Below are 15,057 nucleotides of genomic sequence, written 5' to 3'. Positions count from 1 at the left end.
CTGCCGCTCCTTGCTGTTCTCCTCCACTGAACAAAGCTGTGCCGCCTGTTTACTACTACTGCCAATTTCGAACTGCATTTAGACTAATTACTGATTTGGGCCTACTCTCTGTGTCAGCCTCTCATTACAGTTGTCCTCCACTGCACAAAGCAATGCCCCCTGGTTAGTCCTCTTACCAATTTTGAACTGCATTTAAACCACTTTATTCTTTGGGCCTATATCTGTGTTTCCTCCTCATCCTGCCCATTGCCCAGCCAGTGATAGATGAGTCTGCTGGTACATTGACCCATAACGCAACATTCCCCGTGCACGCTACACAGCAAGATTGTGACCCTGCTGAAAGTCAGGTTCCTCTTCCCGCATACCATACCACCTTACACGGGGACAAAGAGGAAGGTGCAGATGAAAGTGCAGGTTCCTTCATCAGGTGGGGGGAGGAATACTTGTTGGCGACGTCACTGGCACAGGGCCCCTCATAGTACGCAAAAGTGTCACTGCCGGTGGGAGGCGCCCCCGCAAACACACCGCCGTACTTTGAGGGGCCGTGTGCCAGTGCCAATGCCAACGAGTGGGCCCCCCCTGCTTGCTCAGGATCACAGCACTTGCAAAGTTTAAATACTTACCTTACTTTAACTATTATTATAAGGGAAATTGAGATTGACAAGCTTCATTAAGAAGAATGCATGGTTTTGGCATTAAAATGGGCACTCTAGGTGTTTTCCTGGCCCCCACTCACTGCCGACTATGCTGCCCCATTGACTTGCATTGGGTTTCGTGTTTCGGTCGATCCCGACTTTACGTCATAATCGGCCGATTTCACTCGACCCGACTATTGAGATAGTCAGGTTTTGCGAAACCCGACTCCACTCTAAAAAAGTCAAGGTCATGTTTAATGTATTTGTCTATATTTGCCCCGTATTCACATGTAAAGCGCCATGGAATAAATGGCGCTATAAAAATGTATAATAATGAAAAAAAAGGTCGCTCAACCCTATTCACCACCCCCCAAAAAAAATAACAGCAGCCTATACTCCTCTCTGGTGCTAGCGCTGTTCCAGTGATGATGACACTGGCTCTTCTGGGGCTCCCGTGATGTTGTCCTGTCACTCGGATCCTGCCTGCAATTAGCACCAGCTTCACTCTCACTTCCTAGAGGTGAAACTGACACCCAAAAGACGTGAGAGCTGCTGCAGATCACTGACAATGGCAGTGACATCCAAAAAAGTGAGAGTGAAGCTGCCGCTAATTGGCTGCAAGACTCAAATAACATTACAACATCACGGGAGCCCCAGGAGAGCCAGCACCATCATTGCTGGAACAGCATCGACACTGGAGGTATGGGCTATTATTTTATATAGCAATTGAGAAGGTGTTGTCCAAGTATTGGACATCTGTTTTAAGTAAACAGTTCTTCCAGTAAGAACTGATTGTTGGGGGCATGATTATATCCCTCTTAGATGTGAACCCAGCTGAGGTGGCTCAGTGGTTAGCACTGCAGCCATGCAGCACTGGAGTCCTGGGTTCAAATCTCACCAAGGACAACATCTGCAAGGAGTTTGTATGTTCTCTCCGTGTTTGCGTGGGTTTCCTCTGCGTTCTCCAGTTTCCTCCCACATTAGAATGACATACTGATAGGGAACTGAGATTGTGAGCCCCATCGGGGACAGCGATGATAATGTATGTAAAGTGCTGAGTAATAAGATATCACTATATAAGAAAAGCATAATAAATAAATAAATAATATATGTCATGATTACACAAGTCTAAAACACATTTTTCAGAGCATGTAGACTAATCCCCAAGAGGCTCGGTGCTATTAATGTAGAAGAACAGAGTTTGTAATTTTTCATCAATGTCTGAGAATGCAGACAAAACCACATTGTTATTATTATTATTATTGTGATTATCACAGCTGACATCCGGCACTATGTGCCAGGAGCAGTAACGGACCACTCCTGGCACATTAACCCCCAGAACACTGCGATCAAACATGATTGCAGAGTTCCAGTGGCATAGGGAAGCATCGCGCAGGGTGGGGGCTCGCAGTCCCTGTGTGCTTCCCTGAGACCCTCGGAACAACACAATGTGATCGCATTGTTCTGAGCATCTCCTCCATTGTCCTCCCTGCAGGGCCTGGGTCCAAGATGGTTGCAGGGGTCCTGCAGGGAGGTGGCTTGCGAGCGCCTGCTGAGAGCAGGCGCCGGCAAGCCTCCAGCGCTGCATGTCAGATCGTTGATCTGACACGGTGCTGTGCACGGTGTCAGATTAGCGATCTGACACTATATAGTGATGTCCCACCCTGGGACAATGTTATAAAGTAAAAGAAAAAAAAATTACACTGTGTAAAAATATTTTTTAAAAAATTCCTAAATAAAAAAAATTGTTCCAAAAAATACATTTCTTTATGTAAATAATAAAAAAACCAAAAGTACACATATTTAGTACCGCCACGTCTGTAACGACCTGACCTATAACTCTGTCCCACTAGTTAACCCCTTCAGTGAACACTGAAAAAAAAAAAAAACAGGCAAAAAGCAATGCTTTATCATCATACCGCCGAACAAAAAGTGGAATAACACGCGATCAAAAAGACGGATATAAATAAACATGGTACTGCTGAAAACATCATCTATTCCTGCAAAAAATGAGCCACCATACAGCATCATCAGCAAAAAAAAAGTTATAGCCCTCAGAATAAAGCAATGCAAAAATAATTATTTTTTATATAAAATAGTTTTTATTGTATAAAAGTGCCAAAACATAAAAAAATTATATAAATGAGGTATCGCTGTAATCATACTGACCCGAAGAATAAAACTGCTTTATCAATTTTACCAAACGTGGAACAGTATAAACTCCCCCAAAAGAAATTCATGAATTGCTGGTTTTTGTTCATTCTGCCTAACAAAAATCAGAATAAAAAGCAATAAAAAAGTAATGTGCCCGAAAATGGTACCAATAAAAACGTCAACTCGTCAAGCAAAAAACAAAACCTCACATGACTCTGTGGACCAAAATATGGAAAAATTATAGCTCTCAAAATGTGGTGACGCAAATTGCAATAAAAAGCGTCTTTTAGTGTGTGACACCAGCCAAACATAAAAATCCGCTATAAAAACCCGCTATAAAAGTAAATCAAACCCCCCTTTATCCCTGCCTTAGTTAGGGAAAAATAATAAATTAAAAAAAAATTATTTATTTCCGTTTTCCCATTAGGGTTAGGGTTGGGGCTAAAGTTAGGGTTGGGGCTAGAGTTGGGGTTAGGGTTTGGATTACGTTTACGTTTGGGTTAGGGGTGTGTGTTATGGACCTGGTGGTTAGGAGCACCCGGAATGACCTGATGGTTAAACTAACACAGGACAAGCTCTGGGAAGTGGGAGCTCTGCTGACCGCAACCCCTATCCTATCACACACACTAGAAATAGCCGTGGAGCGTACCTAACTCTGCCTAGACGCCTCTTCACAGCCTAAGAGCTAACTAGCCCTAGAGATAGAAAATAAAGGCTACCTTGCCTCAGAGAAATTCCCCAAAGGAAAAGGCAGCCCCCCACATATATTGACTGTGAGTTAAGATGAAACACAGAAATGAAACAGGTTTCAGCAAAGGAGGCCAGACTTACTAAACAGACAGAGGATAGAAAAGGTATCTTTGCGGTCAGCACAAAAAACTACAAAAAGACCACGCAGAGTGTGCAAAAAGACCCCCGCACCAACTCACGGTGCGGAGGTGCCACTCTGCATCCCAGAGCTTCCAGCTAGCAAGGCAAAATCATGATAGCAAGCTGGACAAGAAAACAATGAACAAATAATTAACTAGCAGGGACTTAGCTTCTGCTGGAGTAGACAGGTCACCAGAAAGATCCAAGAGCGAACTGAACCAGTACAAGAACATTGACAGCTGGCATGGAGTAACGATCTGAGTGGAGTTAAATAGAGCAGCCAGCCAAAGAATAAACTAGGTCACCTGTGGAAGGAACCTCAGAACCAGCAGCTCCATTCACAGCCACCAGAGGGAGTCCATGGACAGAACTCGCCAAAGTACCATTCATGACCACAGGAGGGAGTTCGATAACAGAATTCACAACAGGTGTGTCAGAGATAGGGGTGTGGTTAGGGTTATGATTAGGGTTGTGATTAGGGTTAGGGGTGTGTTGGCGTTAGGGTTGGAGTTAGAATTGGGGGGTTTCCACTGTTTAGGCAGATCAGGTGCTCTGCAAACGCAACGCGATGCCCCCAGACCATTCTATCAAAGTCTGCATTCCAAAAACCACTTCTTCCCTTCCGAGACCCAGCATGTGCCCAAACAATAGTTTTCTCCCACATATGGGGTATCAGCATACTCAGGACAAATTGGACAACAACTTTTTGGGTCCAATTTCTCCTGTTACCCTTGGAAAAATACAAAACTGGGGGCTAAAAATTAATTTTTGTGGAAAAAAAGATTTTTTATTTTCATGGCTCTGCGTTATAAACTTTAGTGAAACACTTGGGGGTTCAAAGTTCACACAACACATCTAGATAAGTTCCTTGGGGGGTCTAGTTTCCAATATGGGGTCACTTGTGGGGGGTTTCTACTGTTTAGGTACATCAGAGGCTCTGCAAACGCAACGTGACACCCGCAGACCATTCCATCAAAGTCTGCATTCCAAAATGGCGCTCCTTCCCTTCCGAGCTCTGCCATGTGCCCAAACAGTGGTTCCCCCTACATATGGTGTGTCAGCGTACTCAGGACAAATTGTACAACAACTTTTGGGGTCCAATTTCTCCAGATACCCTTGGGAAAATAAAAAATTGGGGGCAAAAAGATCATTTTTGTGGAAAAAAATGATTTTTTAATTTTCACGGCTCTATATTATAAACTTTAGTGAAACAATTGGGGCTTCAAAGTGCAAACCACATATATAGATACAGTTAGGGCCAGAAATATTTGGACAGTGACACAATTTTCGCGAGTTGGGCTCTGCATGCCACCACATTGGATTTGAAATGAAACCTCTACAACAGAATTCAAGTGCAGATTGTATCGTTTAATTGAAGGGTTGAACAAAAATATCTGATAGAAAATGTAGGAATTGTACACATTTCTTTACAAACACTCCACATTTTAGGAGGTCAAAAGTAATTGGACAAATAAACATAACCCAAACAAAATATTTTTATTTTCAATATTTTGTTGCAAATCCTTTGGAGGCAATCACTGCCTTAAGTCTGGAACCCATGGACATCACCAAACACTGGGTTTCCTCCTTCTTAATGCTTTGCCAGGCCTTTACAGCCGCAGCCTTCAGGTCTTGCTTGTTTGTGGGTCTTTCCATCTTAAGTCTGGATTTGAGCAAGTGAAATGCATGCTCAATTGGGTTTAGATCTGGAGATTGACTTGGCCATTGCAGAATGTTCCACTTTTTGGCACTCATGAACTCCTGGGTAGCTTTGGCTGTATGCTTGGGGTCATTGTCCATCTGTACTATGAAGCGCCGTCCAATCAACTTTGCAGCATTTGGCTGAATCTGGGCTGAAAGTATATCCCGGTACACTTCAGAATTCATCCGGCTACTCTTGTCTGCTCTTATGTCATCAATAAACACAAGTGACCCAGTGCCATTGAAAGCCATGCATGCCCATGCCATCACGTTGCCTCCACCATGTTTTACAGAGGATGTGGTGTGCCTTGGATCATGTGCCGTTCCCTTTCTTCTCCAAACTTTTTTCTTCCCATCATTCTGGTACAGGTTGATCTTTGTCTCATCTGTCCATAGAATACTTTTCCAGAACTGAGCTGGCTTCTTGAGGTGTTTTTCTGCAAATTTAACTCTGGCCTGTCTATTTTTGTTATTGATGAATGGTTTGCATCTAGATGTGAACCCTTTGTATTTACTGTCATGGAGTTTTCTCGTTGACTTAGAGACAGATACACCTACTTCACTGAGAGTGTTCTGGACTTCAGTTGATGTTGTGAACGGGTTCTTCTTCACCAAACTAAGTATGCGGTGATCATCCACCACTGTTGTCATCCGTGGACGCCCAGGCCTTTTTGAGTTCCCAAGCTCACCAGTCAATTCCTTTTTTCTCAGAATGTAACCAACTGTTGATTTTGCTACTCCAAGCATGTCTGCTATCTCTCTGATGGATTTTTTTCATTTTTTTCAGCCTCAGGATGTTCTGCTTCACCTCAATTGAGAGTTCCTTTGACCGCATGTTGTCTGCTCACAGCAACAGCTTCCAAATGCAAAACCACACACCTGGAATCCACCCCTGACCTTTTAACTACTTCATTGTTTACAGGTTAACGAGGGAGACGCTTTCAGAGTTAATTGCAGCCCTTAGAGTCCATTGTCCAATTACTTTTGGTCCCTTGAAAAAGAGGACGCTATGCATTACAGAGCTATGATTCCTAAACCCTTTCTCCGATTTGGATGTGGAAACTATCATATTGCAGCTGGGAGTGTGCACTTTCAGCCCATATTATATATATAATTGTATTTCTGAACATGTTTTTGTAAACAGCTAAAATAACAAAACTTGTGTCACTGTCCAAATATTTCTGGCCCTAACTGTAAGTTCCATAGGTGGTCTAGTTTCCAAAATGGGGTCACTTGTCAGGGGGTTTCCACTGTTTAGGCACATCAGGTGCTCTCCAAACGAGAAATGGTATCTGAACCCAATTCCAGCCAATTCTGCATTGAAAAAGTCAAACGGTGCTCCCTCCTGTCATGCCATTCTGTCTGTTTCTAGTTTTTGGCATGACAATGCATATGTTTGCTTTAACCCTTTACTCTTTTCCCCCTAATTTGAGCTGGGATACTTCTGGCTGTTACCTTAATGGAGCATTCTCAGTTCCCTGCTCTGCTGCACAGTCGTACATGGGCATTTAGGTATTTGCCCTGCTGCATACCTTCCTCATGTGCGGTCCCTGGTTGCTGCTGTGAAGCTGCCCGTGGGTTGTGAGGTCATTTGCAGCTGGTGCATGACTTTCCACGTGGCTCAGTGCATGCAGTCTCAGCCAGGTGCCCTGAGCCTCAGATCCTGCACTGTAATGTTTTCTGTGTGTGCTTAGGGCGTGCATGGCCACACCTCCCCTGCTTTTATCAAGGTTAGGGTGTGTACTTCAAATGCTGTCCCCAGCCAATTGCTGAGGGGCAGCTCATATATAAAGCTCCCCTGCCCTATGGGCAGGGCCTGAGCTACACTCACAAAGCTCCTGAATTTTGCTGTGTGTGTTTATGTTCCTGGATCTCTCCTGTCTATGCCTTGATTCCTGTTTTGTCCTTTTCTGGCGCCTGTCCTGGAGGCGGTATATCCAGGCCCGAATCCTTGATTCTGTACCTGTCCTGTACCTGAACCTGTCTGAACTGTCTGCTGTGATTATGTTTCCGGAATCCCTCTGCATCTGAAGCCTCACTCCCAGTGACTTTGAGGTCTTTCCTGAGTCCAGATGTCCTGATGTCCTGTTTCGCTATAATGTAATGTGCTGCTGCAGTGCAGTATAGAGCAACCTCCAGCAGGGGGTGCTGGTTAAGAGAAAGAGGTTGTACACACAGCGCAGCAACACTGAACAACAACACAGGTGTCACAGGTAATGAAAGAGACGTGAGACAAGCCAAGGTCATACACAGAGATAGCAGTGCAGTACAGAAGGGGCGAGCAGAGAATAGTCGGGGACAAGCAAGACGTCAGAACCTATCGGGAACGTGGTAACCAAAACGTGAGACGTAAGACGGAGTCGGGGTACAGGCCAGAGGTCAGAACAAGTCATAAACGGGTGCAGGCAGTCAGAGGCAAACAGGAACACTATTACAGGGATCAGGTCAGGAGTTCATGCTGCACTGTTTATATAGAACGTAGTAAGAAATGTAGTAAGAGATAAGGAAATGATGGGTGACATAATTTGGGTGACATGAAAGGTGTACCGAAATATACAAACTTTATGTAACTCTTCGCATTACTAACCTGTAAGCACCAAGGTTAATGCAGCTTATTCCTAAATTATATCTTGATCTAATGAAGCCTGGTTGGATTTCCAGTGCTTTTGTGTAGGCTTCTACGGCTTCTTCACTTCGATCTCCATTTGCTAATGTTGCGCCTAGACGGTTCCACAATGAATAGTCCTGTCAAAAAAAGCAATCTGATCACATAAAGCATTTCATACTATTCCATTAATTTTTAAAAATCCTTTATCGTGCCCTTTTTAGGAAAACAACAGTATCTCCTGCTGGAACCTGCAGCTTTTCTGCATCAGCCCTTTCTTTAGAATGCCAGAAAGTGATGTCATTAGCATGGCAGTTTTTTTTAAAGGCTATGGGCCCAATTCATCACAGTGTTTTTGTTTTCTTGAATAAAATTCCTTGAAATGTCCCAAAAATGTTCCAAAAATTTGGAATTTTAAGCCAATCTCAGCCAGCTTCGTAAAGGTCAGTAGAGCTTTGGTGTAGTGAGACCTTCCTGTCAAAATCATCAAAATGTATGTCACTCTAGTCTCTAACTGGAGTAGCATTTCTGGCAGTTGAATGGTGCACATACTTCATTTAGAGGTGTGTACCTCTTAAAGAATTAGGTGCATTTTACCCCAGTTGTGCCGTCATTAAGACTGGAGTACAACATGCCTTTCTTAAAGCACCACTCCAGTGCTTTCTCTATTGCAGCATTGGAGTGGTGCCACTAATGTACTCATACATACTAGCTGTTGTCTTTATTTAATCCCGGTCAGTCTCCACCAGTTTTTGACCTGTTTACTGGAGCGATCCGGAAGTTAATGTAAGTCTATAAGAGCCAGAATGTGGGCAGAATGAGGCAGACTTACACTGAGAGCTTGTGACCGTTACCGCTAATTTCCGGTCAGTCAAAAGTTGCAGTCACAAGATGATGGTGCAACACCCATTAGGGTTGTGGGGTACTTGAAACTGGGTCGGACAGTTCTTAAAGGGAAGGTGCTGCAATTTTGTTTTTGTATTAAAAATAATTGTTTATATAAACAATTATTTTTAATACAAAATTATTTTTTTTAACTTTAATATATTTTTTATTATTAATTATTTTTGCAGCCACTGGGCGCCGCCATTTTGCTTTGCAGCAGTGTAAGAGTCCCAGCAGGACACTTACACTCTGCTGCCCTGGACATAGGAGACTGCGGTCGGCGTCCGACCCCATAGCTACATTATAAACTGCTCTCTGCTCTGATGTGGCCACGCCCCCTGGGCTGTCTCCACATCACAGCAGAGGCAGGAGATCGGCGCCATCTTGCCTCAGCCCACAGTGGAGTGTACATGTGAGCTCCACTGTGACTGAGAGCTGCTCCCCTCACACTGTCAGCGGCCGTTCCCTGTCCTCTGCTGCTTGTAATCTCTAGAATCACTAGAGAGGGTGAAGGAATGCTGCCATCTGATGTCCTCTTATCTGGAGCTGCAGAGAGGTAACAGAGGGGGATGGGGGAGGCTCTGTGCTGCTCGGACCCTGCCTCACTGCAGCTCCTCACAGGACATCAGACGGTGCATCTATCACTATACTGTGCTGAGCCATGTATCTAATCCTCTCCTGTGTGATAGTGTCTGCTGGCCCCTGTATCTAATCTCTCATGTGTGATACTATGCTGAGCCGTGCATCTAGTCCTATACTGTGTGATATTATGCTGAGCCGTGTATCTAATCCTCTCCTGTGTGATATTATGCTGAGCTGTGTATCTAATCCTCTCCTGTGTGATATTATGCTGAACCGTGTATCTAATCCTATACTGTGTGATATTATGCTGAGCCGTGTATCTAATCCTATACTGTGTGATATTATGCTGAGCCGTGTATCTAATCCTATACTGTGTGATACTGCCTGGTGAACCGTGTATCTAATCCTCTCCTGTGCACTCCTCTCCCCCTGCATATCTTTCCCCATTGCACACACAACTCAATGCGTGCGATAACAGGAGCTGCGGGCGTCATGCTGTATTATGGCATTATGTGAGATCTATATGACGGTATTATGTGATCTGTATGGTGGTATTATGCTTGATCAGTATTGTGAGAATTATATGGTGGTATTGTGTGTGATCTATATGGCAGTATTATGTGAGAACACTGGCGGTATTATGTGTGATCTATATGGCGGTATTATGTGAGAACACTGGCAGCATTATGTGTGATCTATATGGCGGTGAGAACACTGGCGGTATTATGTGTGATCTATATGGCGGTATTATGTGAGAACACTGGCAGCATTATGTGTGATCTATATGGCGGTATTATGTGAGAACACTGGCAGCATTATGTGTGATCTATATGGCGGTATTATGTGAGAACACTGGCAGTATTATGTGATCTATATGGCGGTATGTGAGAACACTGGCGGTATTATGTGTGATCTATATGGCGGTATGTGAGAACACTATGGCAGTATTATCTTCAGAAAGCGGACCCATTCTATGGTGGTTCTGGCTGAGCACCTGCACGCGGTTCTGGGGTAGTAGAGGGGGCAGCATGACCTCCAGTTAGGTGTAGTCAGGGGAAGGCTGGTGAGGTAGCTGAAGAGAGGGGTCTCATTTTTATCATTACTATATGACTACATTTCCTTCCCAGCGTCACCACAGACTGCGCCTGTCGCCTCGCTTTCACACATCGCCAGGACAGGATGGGGAAGACAGGATCTGAGGAGGGGAATGGGGTCTGCATGCAAAGTCTGGATCAGACCAGGCCATCAATCCGCAGAAATGTTTCCAGGATTTCTGTGAAGCAAACAAGCAGACGGTCCATCCATGTGTATAAAAGACAGCGCTCTATGTACAATCCCTGGCTGCTCCGCACACCGAACAGGGGGCCCCTATAGACCAGCACACTGCTCTCCTGAAATACTCTGTGCTGCTGTCACCCTGCTCCCTCCATCACATATCTCCCAGAATCCTTGCTGCCTGCCATCCTCGGTGACTGTCTACTTGTCAGTATAAGGCTGCTTTCACACTAGCGTCGGTACGGGCCCGTTGCAGTGCGTCGGGTCGACGTACCGACGCATGCTGTGAAAGAAATGTCCGACGTGGGCAGCGGAAGCAGTCTTACGACGCTTCCGCTGCCCCATTGTAAGGTCTGGGGAGGAGGGGGCGGAGTTTCTGCCGTGCATGCGTGGTCGAAAATGGCGGACTCGACGCACAAACGTTACATGTAACTTTTTTTGTGGCGGCGGTCCACCAAAACATGACACAACCGTCGCACGACAGTTGCGACGTGTGGCAATACGTCGATAATGTTAGTCTATGGGGAAAAAACGCATCCTGCAGACAACTTTGCAGGATGTGTTTTTTTCTCCTGAACGACGCATTGCAACGTACAGCCAACAACGCTAGTGTGAAAGTAGCCTAAGGCTGCCGTCCACGCTCAGTATTTGGTCAGTATTTTACCTCAGTATTTGTAAGCCAAAACCAGGAGTGGGTGATAAATGCAGAAGTGTATATGTTTCTATTATACTTTTCCTCTATTTCTCCCACTCCTGGTTTTGGCTACAAATACAAATACTGAGGTAAAATACTGACCAAATACTGCTAGTGTGACGGCAGCCTTACTCTGCAGTCACCAACAAAATGGCTGCTCACTGGGTTCCTGAATCTCATCCTCTCTAATCCCTTAGCAAACACCCAGAAGGGGAGGAGAGGAGACATCACACACGTCAGCAGACTCCGCCCATATTTACTGCAGTGCTGTAATGTGAGCTATTTGTACACTAGGTTTTTCTGAAATTTCAGCAGCTGCTCCCCCTAGTGTTTAAAAGTGGAAATTCCAAAACTTTTCAAATTATTTTTCATATTTTACTAAATTATAAACAAATGATAGTATTTTTTAAGAACATGTAATCATTAATTCTTTACATTTTTACAATTTCTGCAAAAAATTTTTTTTTGATGGCACCTTCCCTTTAAAGCGGTGATTACGGCAGCAGTGACTTGGTCTGTGGCCCTGGGCGTGCAATTAAAAGGGATGAGGGAATGTTTGTAGGGGAATGCTTGTGACGACACCTGTGGTATTCAGTTATAGATGGCCAACGCTGCTTAAAGGGACCGCTGGGGCCGATGGTGATTCAGCTGGGATGGTTCTGCTCCCCACAGGTGGAGCGGGGCCCCAGGGCTACCGGAACAGTCTGACGAGTTGTGGATGTTGGGGTGTAGGAATGATTTGAGGACACAGGGAATGTAGTTTCCTTACCTTTAATTGTAGGTGCAGTCCAGAGCACAGGTACAGGTGGTATTGGAGATCTGGGCAGCCTGGAAGCAGTTCAGAATCCGCCTAGCCAGGTGGGGTTGGAAGCCTCCCTACTGCACTGTTCTTTAGGTTCTTGATGCCTTAAGCTCTCTTCAAAACCCTCTCTCAGTCTGTCCTTTAAGTGGAACACTACCCGCATGGCAGGCAGCTCGAGCCTTTTCCTGATGTCACTCCCTCGTGGTGACTCTGGGCTCTCTAGTTTGCTGCTGTTCCTTCGGGCATCAGATGTGGCCAGGAGACCTTCAATCTCCTGTTCTTCGAATTCAGTTGACGGGCATGCAGTTCCCACACAACCACGGACTCCGGTGTCCAGTCTGTTGTGCTCAGTCCTGGGGTAAGCTCAGTCGCAGCTTCTATCCCCAGCTTCTCCGTACTTGCTTCCTCTTCCTTCACTGTCTCTGACTGACTGACTGACTAACCTCACCTCCAGACCAGAACTTATCAGGGATGCTCCCCTGAAACCGAGTTTAGAGCTCCCCTTCTGGTCTGGAGTCAAGAAAGGTGTTGTATGCCAGTGTTACCTGTTAAGGGGATCCCTTCTTGCTTCCAGGCATGACATCACCCCCTGTGAGGGAGGAATTGCCACAGTGGCATCCGGACTCCTGGGGTGCCACTATGGCGCAAGGCTGGAGCGGTGCAGGGAACTCTAGGTGCAGAGACCTTACGTTAGTAGGTGAAATATAAAAAAACACTGCACTGGTGCTGCAATGATTCGGGCCCCGTAAGTATATTTGAAACACTTTTATTTTACAATACAAGGGAAAGTAAAGAAGGAAAGGGGGGCTTCCAGGTATTCATTCAAAACTTAAAAACAAGTCATAGGCAATCATTTGAACATTAAATAATAACATGTTATGAAAATATTAGCTTTTTTTTCTTTAATTTCTAAAAAAAGCTTCTTACATCTGGTCGGACCAATAAGGCAGAATTGAAAGCATCCACAGCTCTTTCAAACTCTCCACTAAGGTTGAATAAGACTCCCAGTCCAGTCTGCAAGTCAGGATCTATTAGATCACCATTCTGATGTGCTGCTTCCAGGTACAGCTCTTTCACCTCTTCCAGAGAACTACTACATTAAACAAAAAAAAAGTGAGGATCAATAAATGATTACTTGAAACATTGGAATCTCACCCTGCATTGCACATCTTTTAGAAAACCTAGCTTATATAAATAGTCCTATGATATCTATTAAGATAGATTTGAGAGCAATATTTCTATGAAAAAAAATGTAAATACAATTTTTTTTTAACTATTTAGAAACTGTAAATAGTAATATTGTTGTTTTCTCCCAACTAGTGTTCCATATTTCTGGGTGATTGGATAGTAATTTTGTGAAATATAGCCTAATGTGATAACACAAAGCTGCATAGGTTATAAATGATTTTTTGTGGATAAAATGCATTTAATTGTGATCATTCTTTAATAGTGAATTACAAATTGATGCAGTGTTGGTTATTGACCCCTAGATATCAGATGTGTCAGTCAGTCTTCTCTTACAGCTAAAATGACTCTCTTCTAGTATATGGATAAGGAGTAATACCAATGGCTGCACATGGCATAAGTGTGTTGGCACTCTGAACTCTTGCCTTTTTTATACTTGGAGGGGTAGAATATACATTTTTTTAATTTTTGGTGTGGTTCACTAAGGTAAACAGAACTCAATTGTTAAAAAATCAAAGAGAGGTTTAATTTTTAATCTGCTACACGATAAATAGGATCCCTTCAGCAGGGAAGTAATTTCAAGCATTCAGGCAGCATTTCAGGTTTGTAGTTTAGTGAACACGTTTTCTAAAGCTTTGAGATATCTGCTGTCAATACACTAATTCCATGATCTGACCTTCCTGATTAAGATGAAGCAGCGTCTACAAATAAAGAATTCTTGAATAAGCTCTGAGAATCAAATTGTAAAAACAGCTCCATCTGTAAGGATGAAGTAGGCATACAAATGAATAATAAGGTATGGAGAGACTAAAGTTGATAAGTGCATGCGTTATATGGCACTCATGGGTTGGGTGAAGGTCGCCGGTCCTGATGAGGTGGCAGTGTGGACTGCGAGGCAAATGCCCCTTAATGAATCAGGAGCGTCTGACAATTAGTGCACACCTCCTTGTGCACCTCGCCACAAACCACAAATCTTACTTCAGTCCCTGCCGCCAATCAGCCACCTTCTTTGGCGCTGAGAAAAAATGGTGTGAAAATGCCATCATGTTGTGCCAAAGTGTTTTGATTTGTCAAGCTTTTTCATGCCAGAATTCTGGCATAAAAGCTTTGATGGATCGGGCCCATTGAGTTTCAGAAGCAACAATTCGAAAACTCTATGAAGTATTTAATTTAGCTGATAATTCTGTCTCAAGACTTGAGGAAGAGTTAACCCCTTAGCGACCGCCGATACGCCTTTTAACGGCGGCCGCTAAGGGTACTTAAACCACAGCGCTGTTAATTAACGGCGCTGTGGAAAAAGTCCATAGCGCCCCCCAGAGGCTGATTTTCTCCGGGGTCTCGGCTGCCGAGGGTAGCCGAGACCCCAGAGAACATGATTCGGGGGTTTTTTAACCCACCCCGCATTTGCGATCGCCGGTAATTAACCGTTTACCGGCGATCGCAAAAAAAAAAAAAAAAAAAAAAAAAGCGATCTCTTTTTAATTTCTCTGTCCTCCAATGTGATCGCACATCGGAGGACAGAGAAAAGGGGTCCCAGGTGGCCCCCCAATACTCACCTAGCTCCCCCGATGCTCCTCGTGTCTCCCGGTGGGCGCCGCCATCTTCAAAATGGCGGGCGCATGCGCAGTGCGCCCGCCGGCCGGCACCGGGAGAATCTTTGGGGTCTCGG

General features: G+C 44.5%; 1 protein-coding gene across 2 annotated transcripts in view; it reads right to left on the bottom strand.

Moving 5' to 3' along the window:
* Positions 1 to 15,057, bottom strand: part of PEX5L (peroxisomal biogenesis factor 5 like) — a 536,497-nt gene that overhangs the window by 19,744 nt on the left and 501,696 nt on the right. For both annotated transcript variants that reach the window (XM_069727261.1, XM_069727262.1), the window contains 2 exons: positions 13,131 to 13,296; positions 7,948 to 8,105 (listed from right to left, as the gene is read on the bottom strand). In XM_069727261.1, the coding sequence (XP_069583362.1) occupies positions 7,948 to 8,105; positions 13,131 to 13,296 (324 nt within the window). The remainder of the gene's footprint in view (positions 1 to 7,947; positions 8,106 to 13,130; positions 13,297 to 15,057) is intronic.

Source organism: Ranitomeya imitator, chromosome 5 (assembly GCF_032444005.1).
Source record: "Ranitomeya imitator isolate aRanImi1 chromosome 5, aRanImi1.pri, whole genome shotgun sequence".
NCBI classification, from domain to species: Eukaryota; Metazoa; Chordata; class Amphibia; order Anura; family Dendrobatidae; genus Ranitomeya; species Ranitomeya imitator.
Note: the sequence above shows the minus strand (reverse complement) of the source record. Positions and strands in the feature narration are given on the sequence as shown.